Raw genomic sequence first — 17,969 nt, forward strand, 5'->3', positions numbered from 1 at the left:
GGAAACTGTTCCTGTTGTATGGAATTTTCACGCTCGGACTGGCAGAATTTATAATTTTACCTGTCAACTGTTAAACTTGTGTAAGGTGTTCAGTATAAAAGCTGTCCCAGAGAAAGAGAAAAGGGGGAGCCCGACAGACTCAATGGCTGTGAGACTGCAGGAGATAGGGATGTTCTCACCATTCGCATTCTGAACAAGACAGCCTTTGAGGCTAGACAAGACTGTCAGATGGTTGTTCCTTTTTGTTATTTCATATTTTTTATTCAATATAGCTTCCTAACACAGACTATTCTGTGTTACTGAGCTTTCTATGACTACTATGCAAGATAACTCTTTATGAGTTATTCAGCTAAATATTCTTTGTTATTTTAGAAATTAGACTGGGAATCAGCTTTATGGAACACGCTTTATGCAATGTTCTGTAATTTGTATTTGACTAAATAATAAAGAGATATAAGAACTAATGATTAAGAAAACCTTTAAAAATAATTAGAAGTCACTTTATTGACTCTAGAATCTAAATGTAATCGAGGAAAGTAGTAACTGAATGTTTAAGATGTGCAGCTTCTACATTCTTACTTATCGCAAAGGTCCGTTGCCATATGGGCCAAGTGTTGTAGAGAGTATTAGTTAATAATTTATAGGTTTCTCCCGCTCCCAAAATGTTCAAATGAATTAAAGAAATCTAACAATCTATGAGACATTTCCTTTGGTGGTCCCTGCGGTTGGGAAGTACCTACCGGCCAAACTCAGATTGAGGCCTTTGCTGTATTGTTTAGCTGTGGTAAAGTTGTTCTGAGCTGTGCACTTATATTCTCCCACGTCTGTAATGTTTTTGACAAGAACGGTAAATTTTGCAGTCCCGTTTCTTTCTCTCACTACTACAGTTTTTTGAATGGTGTCCATTTTAAATAATTCATAGGTGATAGGAAGACCTCCATTAGCGGTGAAGCAGGAGAGGGTCACGTTTTGTCCTGCAGCTGCAAAGGTGCTCTTGGACCACAGTTCTGGTTGTGAAACAGCGCCTGCTAGAAAGAGAAATCAATATCAGTCTAAATATGTGCACATGCAATTCCAATATTAGTGCTGTGAAATACATGTAAAGGAAGTGACTCGCACAACCACAGCATTCTTCCTCTCCCGATGGGGTAAATTAGCAGAAGTGTAAAGGAGGAACATGAATGTTGTCATTTAGAAGCAAGCATTGATAAAATCAAGACGTTTGGCATTGGCTGCCAGCCTTTCTTCTTTGTCAGCACTTGTTTTGGTTTTGTAAAAGGTTATTGTTGAGGGACCTGCTGTGCCCTAACCAATACAAAAACATTGGCTAAAAGCAAAAATATTTTTTTGGGTTTCAAAAAGCACACATTGCGATAGTAATCAGTGGTACTGAACGAAATTACTTTGTGTGCAGATGTGTTCCTCGTGAAAGAGCAGAATGTTGTCACTCACAGTGAATTTAGCTGATGGCTGAATTGGGTTGACCCCTTTCCCCATGCAGTATGCTTTAGTGAGCAGAAGAAAAATGGGAATGAAGAGGGATAGCTGACAGCCCTTACAAGTATGTATAATAAATTTGTACATGTAGTAAAATCAAAAAGCCTTGGCTAACATCAGACCCAAAAAGTATTTACAAATGCTATGGACTTGAGCTTACTGTATCTCTCTGCAGAACCTGAGCATTGGCCAAAATGTATCCATCCAGTGGGTTGGCTAAACACGTACACTGCATTTTACATAAGCTCACTTATACTAGTCCTTCTCTTTGTCGCTTGAGCGTTCTAAGACAGACTTGAGACAGGAGCTGATGAATATATTTTCTTCCTGGGCTCTCATGTGCCCTATGTACCGGTCACTGTCTTCGTTGAGTTTATGAGGCATCATCTTAGACCAGTGATGCTGAAGGCGAGAAAGGCCAGTACATTCACAGCAGATGTAGCTAGCATACTGCATACGGTAGCCCAGTGGTCAAAGTGGGCGGGCTCCGAGGGGCATGACATGCCAACACTTTTTTAATTAAAAAAAAACAAAAAACTGTTCCCCTACTTTTTGTGAAAAGACAACTATCCAGGGACGGTTAATTCCGACAGTTGAAAAGCTTTAGCTGAAGTGTAAGGCAGGGAGTCTCTAGGAGCTGTAAAACAGAGAGGGACAGACAGCTAACCAGGCCTTCTTGCCAGGGTGCCTACTTCCCTGAAAGAAATGTAAATGTACACAACTGGTTAATCTACAAATGTAAAGGTGCTTGAAATCCAGTATTAGCTTTAATTGATGGAATACCTTGAAATTTCCTGATGACACAAACGTATTCTATCTAAGAGGTATTACAATGGAGTTACTGGTTAAGCTGTGAAGTGTGTGCTTTTAAAGGACAGGTATAAAAAACATGCACTTTTCTACAGCCTGGGTATTACTATCATCTTTATTTTGGAAGCATTTTTTTTATCTTAAACTTTTTTGTGCATTTTTTATCAGTCTGATATTATATATCAGCGTTGTGGCCCTAAACATACACAAATTGTAATTGTATTCATATAGCACTTACTACACCTGATGAGGCGTTGAAGCACTTTTCAGAGAGTAGCATGCTACTCCGGAACCCAAGAGGAGTTAATGGTGGATTAGTACAGAGAAATATGAGTACAGAATTAGTATGAGTTAATTTGAGTGGAGGATATGTGAGTTTGTTAGTTGGATTGACTAGAGTAAGGGAAGGATAGAGGAGGAAGGAACCCAGAAGTGTTACTTGGGAGTTATAGTAATAGGGTGAGGCTTGGGATGAGTAAAGGAGAGATGGAGGAGGGATGTGTTTGTGGAAAGGAGTTAGGGAGATCATAGTAGCAGAAGGAGTTTTGGATGACTCAAAGGTGATCTAAGTGAGGGAGAATTTAGTAGGGTTATTTGGGAGATCACATATCCTGCCACCATAACAACCATTATTTGCTTAAATGAAGGAACCTACATAAAGCTTCTCCTGAAGGAATTAAACAAATGATGACACATTTGAACACCATGCGTTCCTCGCTTAGGAGGAGGGAAAAAACAATCTCTTAGTGGTTTGCTGCTTTAAAAGCCGCTGTATTAAGAAATATCTGAGCATTCTAATGATGCTTGACCGCTGGATGAAGTTCCCAGTTTTCTGAGATCACTAAAGGAGTCTCACAGATTGTAAACCTCATTCATGGCATACTGTCTGCAAGCAAATTCACAGCCACCACCACCAAGGCTGTACTTGTTCCCTGCTCATTGTTTTCAAATTGTATCAAGCCAGTAAGACTCATGTACTAACCATACAGTACAGAACTGGTTCTACAATTACATATGGTATTTCAAAAACAATACTCTAACGTTAAAATGAAGGAACGAGCATGTTTCAGGGAGGAGTCCAAAACTGCTAGTTCTATGAAAAACAAATAAAAACGAAGGAGTATACGAACCTTGAGTTCAGCGTTACTCTCTGCGTTTTCCAACATGTGAAGCAAAAAGTCATCACTCTTTCAGGCCAGCGTCCCTGGGTCCAACCCCACTACTTGGCCTGAGCACATCTTCCAAGTATCTCTACAGCACCAACCAGATTTCAATTATGTGACTCTCTGTTTACTCACACAGATATCTACAGTGCACTAACTAATAGAGATTTCATAATGTATGATAATGCATTTCCCACTGATAAACTTAACTTGCATTTCTTTTTCATTTAAGCTGTGCCTTATTTTATATGTAGTTACCTGAAGGTGAAAGACTGAATAAAGTTATAGAATATTTCGCTTTTTTAAGCCATGCTTTTGACCCCGCCCCCCTGCTCACTCACCACCTCCCCCTTTGTTCCCAGCATCACAGTTCCCATGCTTTTTTCTAATGCACAACTTGTTCTCAGGAGTGCGGGAGGCTCAGGCGCATGTGCACCACTGGACACGTGCTGCATACTGCACCAATCCCTTTTTCCTTCGGGTCTGTGATGCATCTTCTTAGGTCCGTGATGCTGAACGAAAGAGGAGGCGATGCATACACAGAAAATGTACAATAAAGAAAAGAGGTGCCCATCTGTGTGTGGTCGTGTAGATTGGCGAATGGATAAAAGATAGAATAAGGTGGAGGAACTCATGCATGAGTCCGTGTGTGTGTGACTTAGCGAATGAACCAGTTAATTATTATATTGATTAATGGGTAAATGAGTGCATAAGTGATTACTAAAAGTGGTAATACATGGACAGCTTGATGAATCGATGATTGAGTGGATGTGCGCATGAGAGAGTGCATTGATGGATGAAAGTGATGAATGAATGAGTGAATTGACTGATGAATGGGTAAGAATGGGTAATATGTTCATGATGATTTAGTGAGTTACCAGCCAGGGTGCTGTGGATGGTTGCCACCCCTTGGCTGGCTGAGGGCTGCGTTTTCCTTCAACCGCTGCTGCTCTCTTGTTGATGCAATCATGTATGTATGTATGTATGTATGTACCCTAGAAGGCAAGTACCACGATCATCTACCAGGAGGGCACGTGCTCCAGAAAGGAGCTGAAATATCAACAGTGGGCCCCATGTAAAGCACCAGAGCGTTCACTACTGATCAGCTATGTGAAACCACTACAAATCACTACAGTAACACACCCCACCTCAGACCCGTAGAAACAAACACCAGCTCAGATACCAGAACAGTTTACCAGCCAGATACTACCGCCGCGAAGCATTCAGATATTACACACGCACCCTGCATATCAAGCATCAGAGTAAAGCACTACATCATCCGAGGGAATACAGCAGCATCTTCCAGCTGAGATACCACAGCAACAAACTCCACCTCAGGCATCACTCTCTTTCATCATCCAGCTCTGAAGCAATCCACAGTATTTACAAATACACAATTTTAACAGAACATAGAGCTACCTGAGCTATGTTTAACTATCCATACATCTAATCGGCCACGAGCATCTGACGCTGTCATGACAACGCCACATGCGGATCCAAACACTGGACATTGGGGCGACCTCAAGGTTGGTACTGGGTTACCTTCCAAGCAGCCACGGCCCCGCGTGACACCTTCAGCCGGTCCTGCATCTGTATCCAGGAGAATGCTTCTTTCTGGTACTTGCAGATTCTCTTATTTAAAACTGAAAGTATGAGTCCAAAGATTTCAGAATACAAAGTCAAGGGTGACTTCCTGGGTTGCACCTGCCATGCCGTCTGCCCACTATGCATTGAAACACATAATCCTCAGAGGACTCTCACTGCAGCCTCTTCTTTAAGGCACGGCGAACAAAGGCCGTGCAGCTGATGTCTAGTTCCAAGATTTTTCTTCCAAGGGGGTTCTTTATGCCAAGTAGCATGTGCTGACCCTGGGCGCCAGGTGAGCCAAGGCAGACAGAGACTGACTCTTCATAACCCTGACCAGGCCCAGGCTTCACTGCTCTCCTTCCCACCTTTCCTGCTGTGCATGAGGTGAGACCCAATGACAGGGGCTTCTGTGCGGCCAAAGGGTGCTTTGCCTCTTGCAGAGGGGAGAGGTGGAGTAGAAGCTGCAGGCGGAAGCCCCCGACTAAGGTTCTATGGCAGTGAGGCCAACAAACTTCCCTAGGTGGCTTCGAACCTGTGATCTGTAAGTTACACAAACACTTATGATCAAAAAGGTTTAAGCAATTTATATACCATAATAAATTGTCTGAAGTTAGAGAGTCTTTAAATATTTCCTTCTTCCTTCTCCAGCATTATCACACTTGCTCCCCCCACTGTATGTATTCCGCACAACCCCTTCCTACCTTTATATTTAATCTTGCAGTGTTTATAAGGAGTCAAACCTGTGAATCCCAGCTTTGCGCAAAGGTTTTGCGTGCTGATTGACAGTATGTCATTATATTGTGGATGATATATTGATATAGAAAACATTTTATTGCCTAAATACCAAGTCCCAAAATATTCTATAGGTTAATGAGTATTTACAGTTAGGTACTTATTTGGTATTACTAACTCCATATTCAGTGACCTAGAAGGTATATAACTTCAAGGTACATATATGTGGAGTCTGTCGAGGTTCAGGCCTCAATGCTGGGTGACGGTGTCAGACATCCACCACAAACATCCAGAAAGGAAAGTGCTAGCAAGGCAAAACCCTACCACCCCTCCAAGCCCACCCTCAGAAAACAACAAAAGCAATCCTCATGGAGCAGGTTTAGGTGCAAGAAGTCCCTGGGCCTGCCACAACATACGGCATTACCTGACCCAGAAAGAAAATGGACCACTGTCTAACGTACAGCAGATAACAACGGAACATTCTGTGTCTCCCCTTCTTGGGGCTTAGTGGGTAGAATTATGAAAAAGTAAGGCAAGTTTGGAGGACAGTCAGATGAGACACAAAATGCTGCATTAGATAATGAATGGTACAATAAAGAGGGATGGGGACTTAAGGGTTTAGCTTACTATCACCTACATTTCAGAGACACTAACCAGCCAAGAGATTGACTCAATTTGTCCTCAGCCATACCACCTTGTCAGGTGCTCCAGGAGGGGTTCCGTTTCTACTGTGAGAGCTGCGTCTGCTCAAGGAAAACCCTCCGGAGTTAATAGCAACTTTTTATAACTGTAAAATAGTGACCACATCTGTTAACATTACAGTAGTGACAAGCCTAAGTAGGTTTGGCACTAGTGACCATCCAAACATATCAGGAGAACAACAGTTTTACATTCATTTTTAGGAAATGCCTTCATCAGACTATCAGTTTATGAAAAAACATATATATTTCTATCAAACGCTACTTTCAATTTTGGGCAAACAAACTGTTCTAGATGAAACCCTTTTTCTGAAAAAAATATAACTTTTTCTTTCAAATTATCAGTTTTAATTTTTAAGAAGTACACAGTCCCAAACATCTGCTTATCATCTTCATCAAGTACTCACATGTACAAATGCCTCTCACAGTCAGTTTTTATTTCCAATGGCCAGTCAGTACACTCATAGGCCATAGGTGCTCACTGTAGCACCATGGGTGCTTGGAGTGTGCCAGTAAAGCCCATCATTATACCATGGCCAACTCTGTGCCAAGGCTGAACAACATAATACAGAGGATGCTCACAATCTGTCAGCTTTGCTGTTAGAAATTGGGTCGCTGGTTACGAGAGCTATGCACCCTGGTTCAAGTAGGGACCACAATCCTAGTCAGGGTAAGTCTGTTACACTCCCTACAGTAACCTTTGTTCACCCTCTGGTAGCTTGGCACACAGAAGTCAGGCTTAGCGTAAAAGGCAATGTGTAAAGTATTTGTGCAACACACTTAAAATACAGTAATTCAATGAAAGTACAACAAAAAGACTCCACACCACAAAAATCCAATCAGTAAAATGAGATATGAATTTTTAAAGATTAAATGTGAAGTAGTGTTTACAAGTCACTAGTGGTAAAAAGGTTGCTTGAGGTCACAAGGGACCGGTGGGTATCCAAAGTTCGGGCCGACCGCGATGGAGGGTGGGCCGGCAACAGAACCCACGCAGTCTTCACTGAAACAGTACCTTTGATGGAACAAAGCGTCAACTTCGAGGGCATGATGCGGCTACATTTTCCTTGCACTTCGGGTCACTGCATTATCAGCAGGCTCCGTTGAAGTGAATGAGAGGTGTCATCATCGAAGGATGCATAGCGACACTGTCGAGCAGAATAGGTGTGAATCTGCTGTAGTCGAGCAGCCTCTGTGTCGAAGGAGCAATGCAGCAAAATTTTACAAGCACTGGAGGCAATGCATTGCTTTTTGCAGAACCCACTTCTGAGGCCCAGAAGTGTGCTATAATGGGATGTCCTTCTACTCCTGAAACCACGCCTCAAGCAGTAGACATAAACATGTGGCAGGACAAACACTTATTTATGCCGACTGTCCAAAGGCTACCCTGGTAATGATCTGTAACCAGGAAAAGGATCTCTTATAAAAAATAGCCAAGACATTTTTGTAGTCAATGAGGCACATTTTGTTTGGTTTTATCACCTGGATTCCGTTTGACCATAATTGGACCCTTGTTGAACGGTGCGCCAGGGAACCTGTGCGCAGTCATACCCATTTCGCATTTCATATGGGTATGACCAACCTTAGGATGCCAAGTCTAACACTTGCCCATTATTATGCGAGGGCTCACTACCATGTTGTCAGGGATGGCTAAATTAGAGCAATCATGCTCTTAATATGTCGATGATGGCTGCCAGAATTCTACAACTAGAAAAGAATGCTAAAAATATATCAGGTATGACCATTAGTATGCCATCTTCCATATTATTCCATAAATGGATACAACTGTGTGTGAGATGAGCCCCGCAATATGGGGGAAAGCATAACCTTTTAGTGGTCCTTAAAACCAGGCATAGCTTTTAGGGATCTATATGTTTTATTAGGGAAGGGCACAGTAGTAGAGAGACACACACAGACACAAGTGTAATTATGCATACTTACATACACGGACCCACGCACTTGAGGCTCTTAAATGTTCCAGCTCTGGATCCAGATCCTGCTCTGCTCAGCTCCTAGGCTGATCTTCCACTCAGCTCACAAAGTTTCACTCTAGTTGTTCTAGTCCCACACTGTGATGAGTCCACACTGGTTACTGCTCTAGCTACTTCCAGCACCACTCTTTTCTTGCCTATTGTTCATACACATAGTGTGACTGATAAACCAGAGCCAACACCATGGCCAACGCCTTGTGACTTTATGAGAGTGGGAACAGGCGATCATCTGTAGGAAAGTGTAGGCTGACACAATGTGAGTTTGAATGCTATCATGGGTTCCTGCCATTGGTTTGGCTATATGTCACTCTAAGGGCCTTAAGATGAGTAGGGATGCCTTTAATAAGCACATATCCTCTGAACGAGGACCTGGGTTTAGAGTAACTTCTGAGAATTACTTCTAGAGCCCCTGCTCTAGAACCTCAAAGAATGCATGTGACACTAGGCACCAGTCTTTTGGAGACTCCACTTTCCTATTGGCCAGCTCATCTCATGCCAACATCCCTAATTGAAAACATCCCCTAGGATTGGAAGTGGGTAACTGGCATAAGTATTTTGGCTTATGGGCTTATATGCTCACCCTTGTCATGAACTTCAAAGCCTAAAGTGGCTACGGATAACTCAAACTAACAGCATTCGGGGAGATTTTTTTCCGTGGTAGCGGACATCGAAGTACACTGGTGGGGTAGGCAAAAGGGTGGTGGGTAGTATTAGTTGCATGCACTATCACACCATGCACCTCAAGCAAAATAAAGAAAATACACTTAACTGACACGCAGGACATGTCCTCCTCCTCGCTGCATATCCTCTTCCTCTGCAGTTCTGTGTTCAGCAACTTACTTCACCAATCCTGGTGCTGCTCTCATGGGGTTAACCAACATAAGAAAAACACCAGGATTGGAGGGAGCAGCCTCCCTCGGCACTCCAGAGGGCACTGGAGGCCTATGGCTGCTCTAACCCAGCTGTCTTGGGACAGCTGGATTGAAGATGTTTCAAAGTGCGCATGTCTGGCTGTCCGTTGCAAGACAGCAGCCCAAGGGGCATGCTCACTTTGAACTGAAGTGTCCAGGCAGCCCACCCTCCTCCCTGCTGCTGCCACTCAGCAGGCTCTGCCCCATCCCGACACTCGTTCAGGACAGGCAGATGAAATAAATACATGGTAATAAATTAACTTTATTACCATTTTGTTTTTCATCTCTTTGGGGCGTTTGGGGGCATTTTAATTGTCAGGCTTGATGCTTCTCCGCTCTAATGGAGGAGCTGCGCTTGTTTTTTGCCTTGATGGTGCAAGACTTTCACTGAGAGTAATAGTTTTTACTGACCCATCTGCAACAACCCTTCAAAGATGTCGAATGCTGCCAAGCACCATACATCCCAGCATGCACGTGTTTGAAGCCATTCTTTTCTGTTCCCTCACTGCCCTGTTTGCTTGTTCAAGGAGTTTGATGAGTGGAGCTGAGAGGCACAATCCTAATGCCGCAAAGGCCTTTTATATGTAGAAAGCACCTCAATCGTAATAATAATAATAAAGAAGATAGTCAGCAATCCTTGTACATCAGCTCCCATGGGATAGTGTTTTGTTTTAATCAAGAAACCTGGTACTCTTCAAAGCTGAAAACCCAAAGTGCACAGTTAAGGGAAAAAACGCTTCACATAGCTCTCCAAGGCATACATTCTGGGCCTGATATAGGTCTTGGCTTAGGGGAATACTCTGTCACAAACGTGAGGGATATGCTGTCCACCGTATTACGATCCCATTCTATACTAAGGGGATCGTAATACGACTGACAGGATATCGGTCATGTTTGCGATGGAGTATTCCCTCCGCCAAGACCTAAATTAGGCCCTCGGTTCCATAAATGATAGATTCTGACGTATAAAAATGCTTTGCGATACTCCTATGATGTATGGGCTCAGTGCTTAGGGTGACCATACGGATAGCTTTCACCAGGACACCACTTTTTCATTCCTATACCTTGCTTTTACACATTAGTGCATTCCGGGAGTTGTAGTCTTAGTCCATTTTAATTGAGCCACGATAACAATGACTAGCAAAAGTAAAGTACCAGTGACATGGAGGCATCTTGGCAGCCTGTGGGTGTTGCTATGAAGAGAGAAAGGAGTTGGCAGAGTACAGATCCAGAGTAGATATGAGTCAATGCAGGCTTCAGAACAGACTGTCTACTCACTTTCCTCCAGGTCTCATCTTCCTCAGAAACGAGCAGAGTAGGTCAAGTCCTGTCTTCAGTGTTCATTTAAGAATTGCGGAAAGAGGATTACCTTGTTTTCTACTGGAATGGCAGCAGAGGGTTTCTTTGCTGCTGTCCACGAAAACAGTAGTTTGTTTTTCCTGACAATGCCAGTGATCAACCATTTTGTATTGATGGAGTTGTTACAGGGAAACACCTATATATATATATATATATACGCATCCAAAACGCCTCGGCCCGCCTCATCCTCGACGTACCCCGCAACAGCCACATCTCCGCACACCTGAGACACCTGCATTGGCTCCCAGTCAGCAAAAGGATCACCTTCCGTCTTCTCACCCACGCACACAAAGCCCTCCACAACAAGGGACCGGAATACCTCAACAGACGCCTCAGCTTCTACGTCCCCACCCGCCCCCTCCGCTCCGCTGGCCTCGCACTTGCTGCCGTCCCTCGCACCCGCCGCTCCACGGCGGGTGGGAGATCTTTCTCCTTCCTGGCGGCCAAGACCTGGAACTCCCTCCCCACCAGCCTCAGGACCACCCAGGACCACTCCGCTTTCCGGAGACTCCTAAAGACTTGGCTGTTCGAGCAGCGATAACCCCCCCTTTCCCCCCTAGCGCCTTGAGACCCGCACGGGTGAGTAGCGCGCTTTATAAATGTTAATGATTTGATTTGATTTGATTTTGACAAAATTGGTCAGCACCTATGCCTCTATAATAGTGAGACTTGTTTTTTGGACAATTAAAAAACTACTGATCTAAAACAATATTGAGATATAGCACCAGGGCGGTAGTTAAGGGTGGGGGGGGGGCTAGCAGGTTCGGGCCAGCTTTATTTTCGGCTAACTCCCCCACCCCCTAAAATTCAAGGTCCCAAACTAATTATTTATAATTGCACTGTTATTTTTTTCAGATGCAGAGTTGCACTGCAGTGCATGGTCTCGCTGCCTGCACAGGAACTGAACATCATGTTATAGCTCTCTCTCTGTCCTGGTATTAAAAAGCATACGACTACACTCTCCAGAATCGTTTTTCACGGGATCTGTGCCCAGGGTGCAGAGAGTGCAGTGGTAGACAGTATTTGCAGAGCTCATGCTTGCTGTTTGTAAAGCCTGAGCTCTGCCACCACACACATGTATCTGCCTGCTGAGATGGGCTGCCTGCATGGTCTACCTGCACTCTCACCCCAGCCACACCTTCAGATTTCCTGCCAGACTGTCAGGAACTGCGTTATAGTTGGGAAGTGTAGACTGCTGTGGGCCTTTTTCTCCTAGACTGATGAGACTCTCCCTTCCACCAACACCCCTCACTCCTGCCTAGGTGTGTACCTGTCAGGGTCTAGCTTTAGGACCCAGCAAGCTTTAGTAATGATGTGATGGCTGTGGGTTAGAAAAAAATAGAGAGGGATAAGAAAGGAAGAAAGAGGAAGCATGCGTGGAGAGTAAAAAGAAGTGAGAGAGGAAAGAACAATGAGCAGAGTGAACAAAACAAAAGGAGAGAAAAGCTGGGTATAGATGGAGGTCAGGCTGTGGGGAGAGAGAAAGGGAAACATTAGCTCAGACAAAGAGAACTTTGAAGTCTTTGAAATACCTCCTGGTTTCTGAGCAAGTGGAGCCAGGAACAGGCAGTTTGAAAGAAATTGCCTTGTTTGGATGTAGTGAGGTAACTACGACATGCGTTTACTGTAGTCCCCAGTACCCACAGCTGTCAAGGTCGGGAGAGCAGTGAAAGTAAAGTGTGCTCCTGCCTTGGTACTTTTTAGATCAAGATGTGAAAACACCTGTGGGGCAAATGTGTGTGTCTCCGCATGGGATGACTCCTGGTGGCCTGCCACTCTCAGAACCACTCCGACTCCCACCGACCACGCACGCAACCTAGGATTCATCTTGGACCCCTCACTATCCATGACCCAGCAAGTCAACGCCATCTCCTCCTCCTCCTCCTGCTTCAACACCCTCCCTGCATGCTCTGAATGATCTACAAATGGATACCCACCGAAACCAGAAGAACAGTCACCCAAGCCCTCGTAAGCAGCAAGCTGGACTACGGCAATGCCCTATACGCAGGAACCACGGCCAAACTCCAGAAGAGGCTGCAACTCATCCAGAACGCCTCTGCACACCTCATCCTGGACATCCCCCGCCTCTGCCACATCACAGACCACCTGAAAAACCTGCACTGGCTCCCAGTCAACATGGGAATCACCTTTAAACTCCTCACCCACGCTCACAAAGCACTTCACAACACCGGACCAGAATGCCTCAACAGACGACTCTCCTTCTACACTCTGACCCGGCATCCCCGCTCTGCCAACCTCGCCCTTGCAACTGCCCCACGCGTCAGCAGAACTACAACCGGCGGTAGATCATTCTTGCACCTCGCTGCCAAAATGTTGAACACTCTTCCCACCCACCTGCACCAGATCAAAGACCTCCTTACCTTCAGGAAACTTCTCAAGACCTGGTTGTTCGAGCAGTAGCAACACTCCCCCCCTTCTCCCTCCTACCCTCCTTAGCACCTTGAGACCCTCATGGGTGAGTAATGCACTTTATAAATTCCTGATTGATTGTGTCTCAGTAGAGTACTGCTGCTGTACTTATCGGTTTAGAGTGTGCAGATTAATGCAGTGCACAAGACAGCAGCTGGGGATCCTGACATGGCATGCTCTTGCAGTGCACGTTACTTCCGCTATAGGCATCAATTACTTGATATGCAGGAGCAAAAGGTATGGCATGCTCCACCAGAGTAAAATACTTTGCAGTTGATAGTTCTGCAGCACACAGGTGACAAAGCGGGCGTTAATCACTGGATATGCTTCTGTTGTGCCTTTGCAATTGTATTGGATTGTGCATATGCAATGCCATCACCTATGAACAGGAGGTGAGTCATGTAAAGTACCCACATTGAAATAAATTGTAGCCTCCCACTCTATCATGACCTCTTATATACATTTTCACCAGATTTCCAGACAACTTTTGGTCATCAGAAACACGGGTGCCATTGCCTAGTCACAGTTTCATCAGTAGCAGAAGTTACACAGAACCAAGGCAAATCTCCTTTCATGTTCCAACAATCCACATTCTAATGTTCTCTTTGTAGGAGGCTGGCCTGGCTTATAGTGGGTACCTTGTGGTACTTACACTCTGTGCCATGTCCAGTTATCCCTTATTAGTAGAATAGAAGTGTTTCTAGCAGCTTAGGCTGATAGAAGGTAGCTATGGCAAAGCAGCTGAGGCTGAACTAGGAGGCATGCAAAGCTCCTACTATACCACTTATATCATATAGCACAATATAATACTCAGAGTTACTAAAAATGAAGGTACTTTATTTTTGTGACAATATGCCAAAAGTATCTCAGAGGATACCCTCACTTAGGAGGTAAGTAATATACACAGGTTATATGTACACAAACCCAAAACAGGTAACAGTAAGAAAAGTAGTGCAAACAATGTAGAATCACAATGGGATGCAATAGGCAAACATAGGTCTAGGGGCAACAAAAATCATATACTCCAAAAGTGGAATGCGAATCACGAATGGAGCTCAGACCTATGGGAAGTTGTAGAGGGTCACTGGGACTGTAAGAAAACAGTAAGGGTGTCTAAAATACCCAACACAAGACCCTAGAAAGTAGGAGTAAAGTTACCCTACTGCCCCAGAAAGACACAATAGTCGTGATAGGGGGATTCTGCAAGAACTACAAGAACCAGCAAAACACTGAAGACGGATTCCTGGACCGGAGGACCTGAAAAGGAAGGGGACCAAGTCCAAGAGTCGCGATAGTGTCCAGTGGGGGGGGGGGGGGGGGGGGGGGGCAGGAGCCCAGGAAACCCCGGATGAAGGTGCAAAAGGGCTGCCTCTGGGTGGAAGAAGCCAAAAAAAGGGCTAGGAACTTCTCCTTTGGATGGAAGATGTCCCACAGCGTTGCAGAAGTGTTCCCACACAGAAGTACCACAAACAAGCCTTGCTAGCTGCAAGGGTCGCAGTAGAGGTTTTTGGGTGCTGCTGGGGACCATAAAGGACCAGGATGTTGCCCCTTGGAGGAGGAGACGGGGGGGGGGGCGCTCAGCAACTCAGAGAGCCCCCGTAGAAGCAGGCAGCACCCGCAGAAGTACCTGAGCAGGCACTTGGAAGTTCTGTGAATTCAGAGTCACAAAAGGAGGGTCCCACGACGTCAGAGTCCAACTCAGAGGGTTGAGCACTGCAGGAGGGAGTGCTGGGGACCCAGGCTAGGCTGTGCACAAAGGAATCCTTGGCGAAGTGCACAGAAGCCGGAGCAGCTGCAAATCACGCAGTACACAGGTTTGCTGTCTGGCGTGGGGAGGCAAGGACTTACCTCCACCAAATTTGGACAGAAGGGCCACTGGACTGTGGGAGACACTTGGACCCAGCTCCTGTGTTCCAGAGACCACGCTCGTCAGGATGAGAGGGGACCCAGAGGACCGGTGAGGCAGTCTTTTGGTGCCTGCGTTAGCAGGGGGAAGATTCCATTGACCCACAGGACATTTCTTCTTGGCTTCCAGTGCAGGGTGAAGGCAGACAGCCCTCAGAGCATGCACCACCAGGAAACAGTCGAGAAAGCTGGCAGGATGAGGTGCTACAATGTTGCTGGTAGTCGTCTTGCTACTTTGTTGCGGTTTTGCAGGCGTCCTGGAGCAGTCAGCGGTCGATCCTTGGCAGAAGTCGAAGAGGGAATTGCAGAGGAACTCTGGTGAGCTCTTGCATTTGTTATCTGAAGAATTGCCCAGAGGAGAGACCCTAAATAGTCAGAAAAGGAGGTTTGGCTACCCAGAAAGGAGGTTTGGCTACCAAGAGAGGTAAGAACCTATCAGGAGGGGTCTCTGACGTCACCTGCTGGCACTGGCCACTCAGAGCAGTCCAGTGTGCCCCCAACACCTCTGAATCCAAGATGGCAGAGGTCTGAGACACATTGAAGAGCTCTGGGCACCTCTCCTGGGAGGTACTGGTCAGGGGAGTGGTCACTCCCCTTTCCTTTGTCCAGTTTTAACACCAGAGCAGGGCTGGGGGATCCCTGAACCGGTGTAGACTGGCTTATGCAGAGATGGGCACATCTGTGCCCATCAAAGCATTTCCAGAGGCTGGGGGAGGCTACTCCTCCCCAGCCCTTCACACCTATTTCCAAAGGGAGAGGGTGTAACACCCTCTCTCAGAGGAAATCCTTTGTTCTGCCTTCCTGGGCCAGGGCTGCCCAGACCCCAGGAGGGCAGAATCCTGTCTGAGGGGTTGGCAGCAGCAGCACCTGCAGTGGAAACCCGGAAAGGCAGTTTGGCAGTACCCAGGTTCTGTGCTAGAGACCCGGGGGATCATGGAATTGTCACCCCAATACCAGAAAGGTATTGGGGTGACAATTCCATGATCTTAGACATGTTACATGGCCATGTTCGGAGTTACCATGGTGACGCTACACATAGGTAGTGACCTATGTGCAGTGCACGCGTGTAATGGTGTCCCCCACTCACAAAGTTCGGGGAATTTGCCCTGAACGAACTTGGCACCTAACCGTCACCAGGTGAGGGTTAGACACATAGGTGACTTATACGTTACTTATGTGCAGTGAAAAATGGCTGTGAAATAATGTGGATGTTATTTAACTCAGGCTGCAGTGGCAGTCCTGTGTAAGAATTGTCAGAGCTCCTTATGGGTGGCAAAAGAAATGCTGCAGCATGTAGGGATCTCCTGGAACCCCAATACCCTGGGTACCTAAGTACCATATACAAGGGAATTATATGGGTATACCAGTGTGCCAATGAGACTTGGTAAAATTAGTAACTAGCCAGCGGTTACAATTGTAGAAAGCAGAGAGAGCATAAACACTGAGGTTCTGGTTAGCAGAGCCTCAGTGATACAGTTAGGCACCACACAGGGAACACATATAGGCCACAAACGTATGAGCACTGGGGTCCTGGCTAGCAGGATCCCAGTGACACATATCAAACACCCTGACAACATAAGTTTTTCACCATGAGCACTGGGCCCTGGCTAGCAGGAGCACAGTGAGACAGTAAAAACACCCTGACATAAACTCACAAACAGGCCAAAAGTGGGGGTAACTAGGCTAGAAAGAGGCTACCTTCCTACAACCTTTCACACACAACACAGCTTCAAAGTGTTTGTAGCTATTAGTGGTACAGCAGGTGCAGTGGCACTGGGGTCCAGCGCTTTGAGTGGTCATCTGGAACCCAGTTATCAATTTTTTCTATCTTTTAACGACTAAGGAGGTGCTGTTTCCCTGCTTCCATTAGTGCCCATGTTACCCTTCCTTCACCGCTGAGCTACTACATGTAGCCTGGTGCCAGAAAAGAGTGCGCAGGCTCCTGTACATCCTATTGCACATCTCAATAGACAACAACTATCAGTACACACATTAAGCTAACAGCTCACTCTTGTCACGTTAGCACCAGGAGTCCAGTTTCATTTTAAGTCATGGACAAGCTCCCAAGGCGCCTCTTGCAAAGTGAGCATGTCCGCACTAGTCAGACGTCCTGCAGGTCTGCATAGAAAAAAGATTATTCTTCTTAAAAGTTGACTCCAGGGCATCAATGTTCTTAATTTATTTCATGATGTCTGTCTTCTTATAATCACCAAACCTCTTCTATCACACCCCTTTCTCCCGACCTAATTCTATATCTTCCTCTTGCTGTTGATAGAGCGGAACGTGGTAACAAATGTACCTACGTTTGGACGCTCTTTAGGCCGATGAATCTTTTGACTTAGTGGGAACTCTCTGTACTCTTAATCGATCAATCTCATCAAAATCAATAATCAATAACGAACATAAGCAACACCTTGAACAACATAACACTTTACAATCAATCCAGAATACATTTCGGCGGACCCTGACCTTTCAGTCAGGAATAACCACACCAGTTTATTGCAAAGTTAGTGAATTTATTTCCCTATATTAACAAAGCTAGCACAATGTAAATGTTTCTCAACACCAAATGATAAACATATATGAACATTAATAGCTGTCCATAACGTCGAAACAAGTGTAATCTATGTAGCATTTGAATCACAAGGCATTCGATAATGGCAATGCAAAGCACTAATACGATAATCTGTAATGAACTAATTGCGTACATTTAGTCAGCATAACAAGATCTCCAATTGCATCGTGCGACATATGGAATCCTCATCTAACCTCAAATTAGCATCGGCATGTGGGACTTCATGCGAAAACAATTTAGTAACATTAATTTAGAAAACTCCTAGCTAGGGCTCTTACCAAAATCAGCAGTTGGTTACCTAAAAGAAACAC

The 17,969-nt window shown here is 45.2% G+C and overlaps 1 protein-coding gene across 5 annotated transcripts in view; it reads right to left on the bottom strand.

Moving 5' to 3' along the window:
• The window catches only part of MILR1 (mast cell immunoglobulin like receptor 1), a 305,761-nt gene that overhangs the window by 181,107 nt on the left and 106,685 nt on the right, over window positions 1–17,969 (bottom strand). For 4 of the 5 annotated variants that reach the window (XM_069199927.1, XM_069199930.1, XM_069199929.1 and 1 more), the window contains exon 3: window positions 741–1,028. In XM_069199927.1, coding sequence (XP_069056028.1) covers window positions 741–1,028 — 288 coding nt within the window. The remainder of the gene's footprint in view (window positions 1–740; window positions 1,029–17,969) is intronic. The other variant, XM_069199928.1, reaches the window with a different exon arrangement.

This window comes from Pleurodeles waltl, chromosome 7, assembly GCF_031143425.1.
Source record: "Pleurodeles waltl isolate 20211129_DDA chromosome 7, aPleWal1.hap1.20221129, whole genome shotgun sequence".
Classification (NCBI taxonomy): Eukaryota; Metazoa; Chordata; class Amphibia; order Caudata; family Salamandridae; genus Pleurodeles; species Pleurodeles waltl.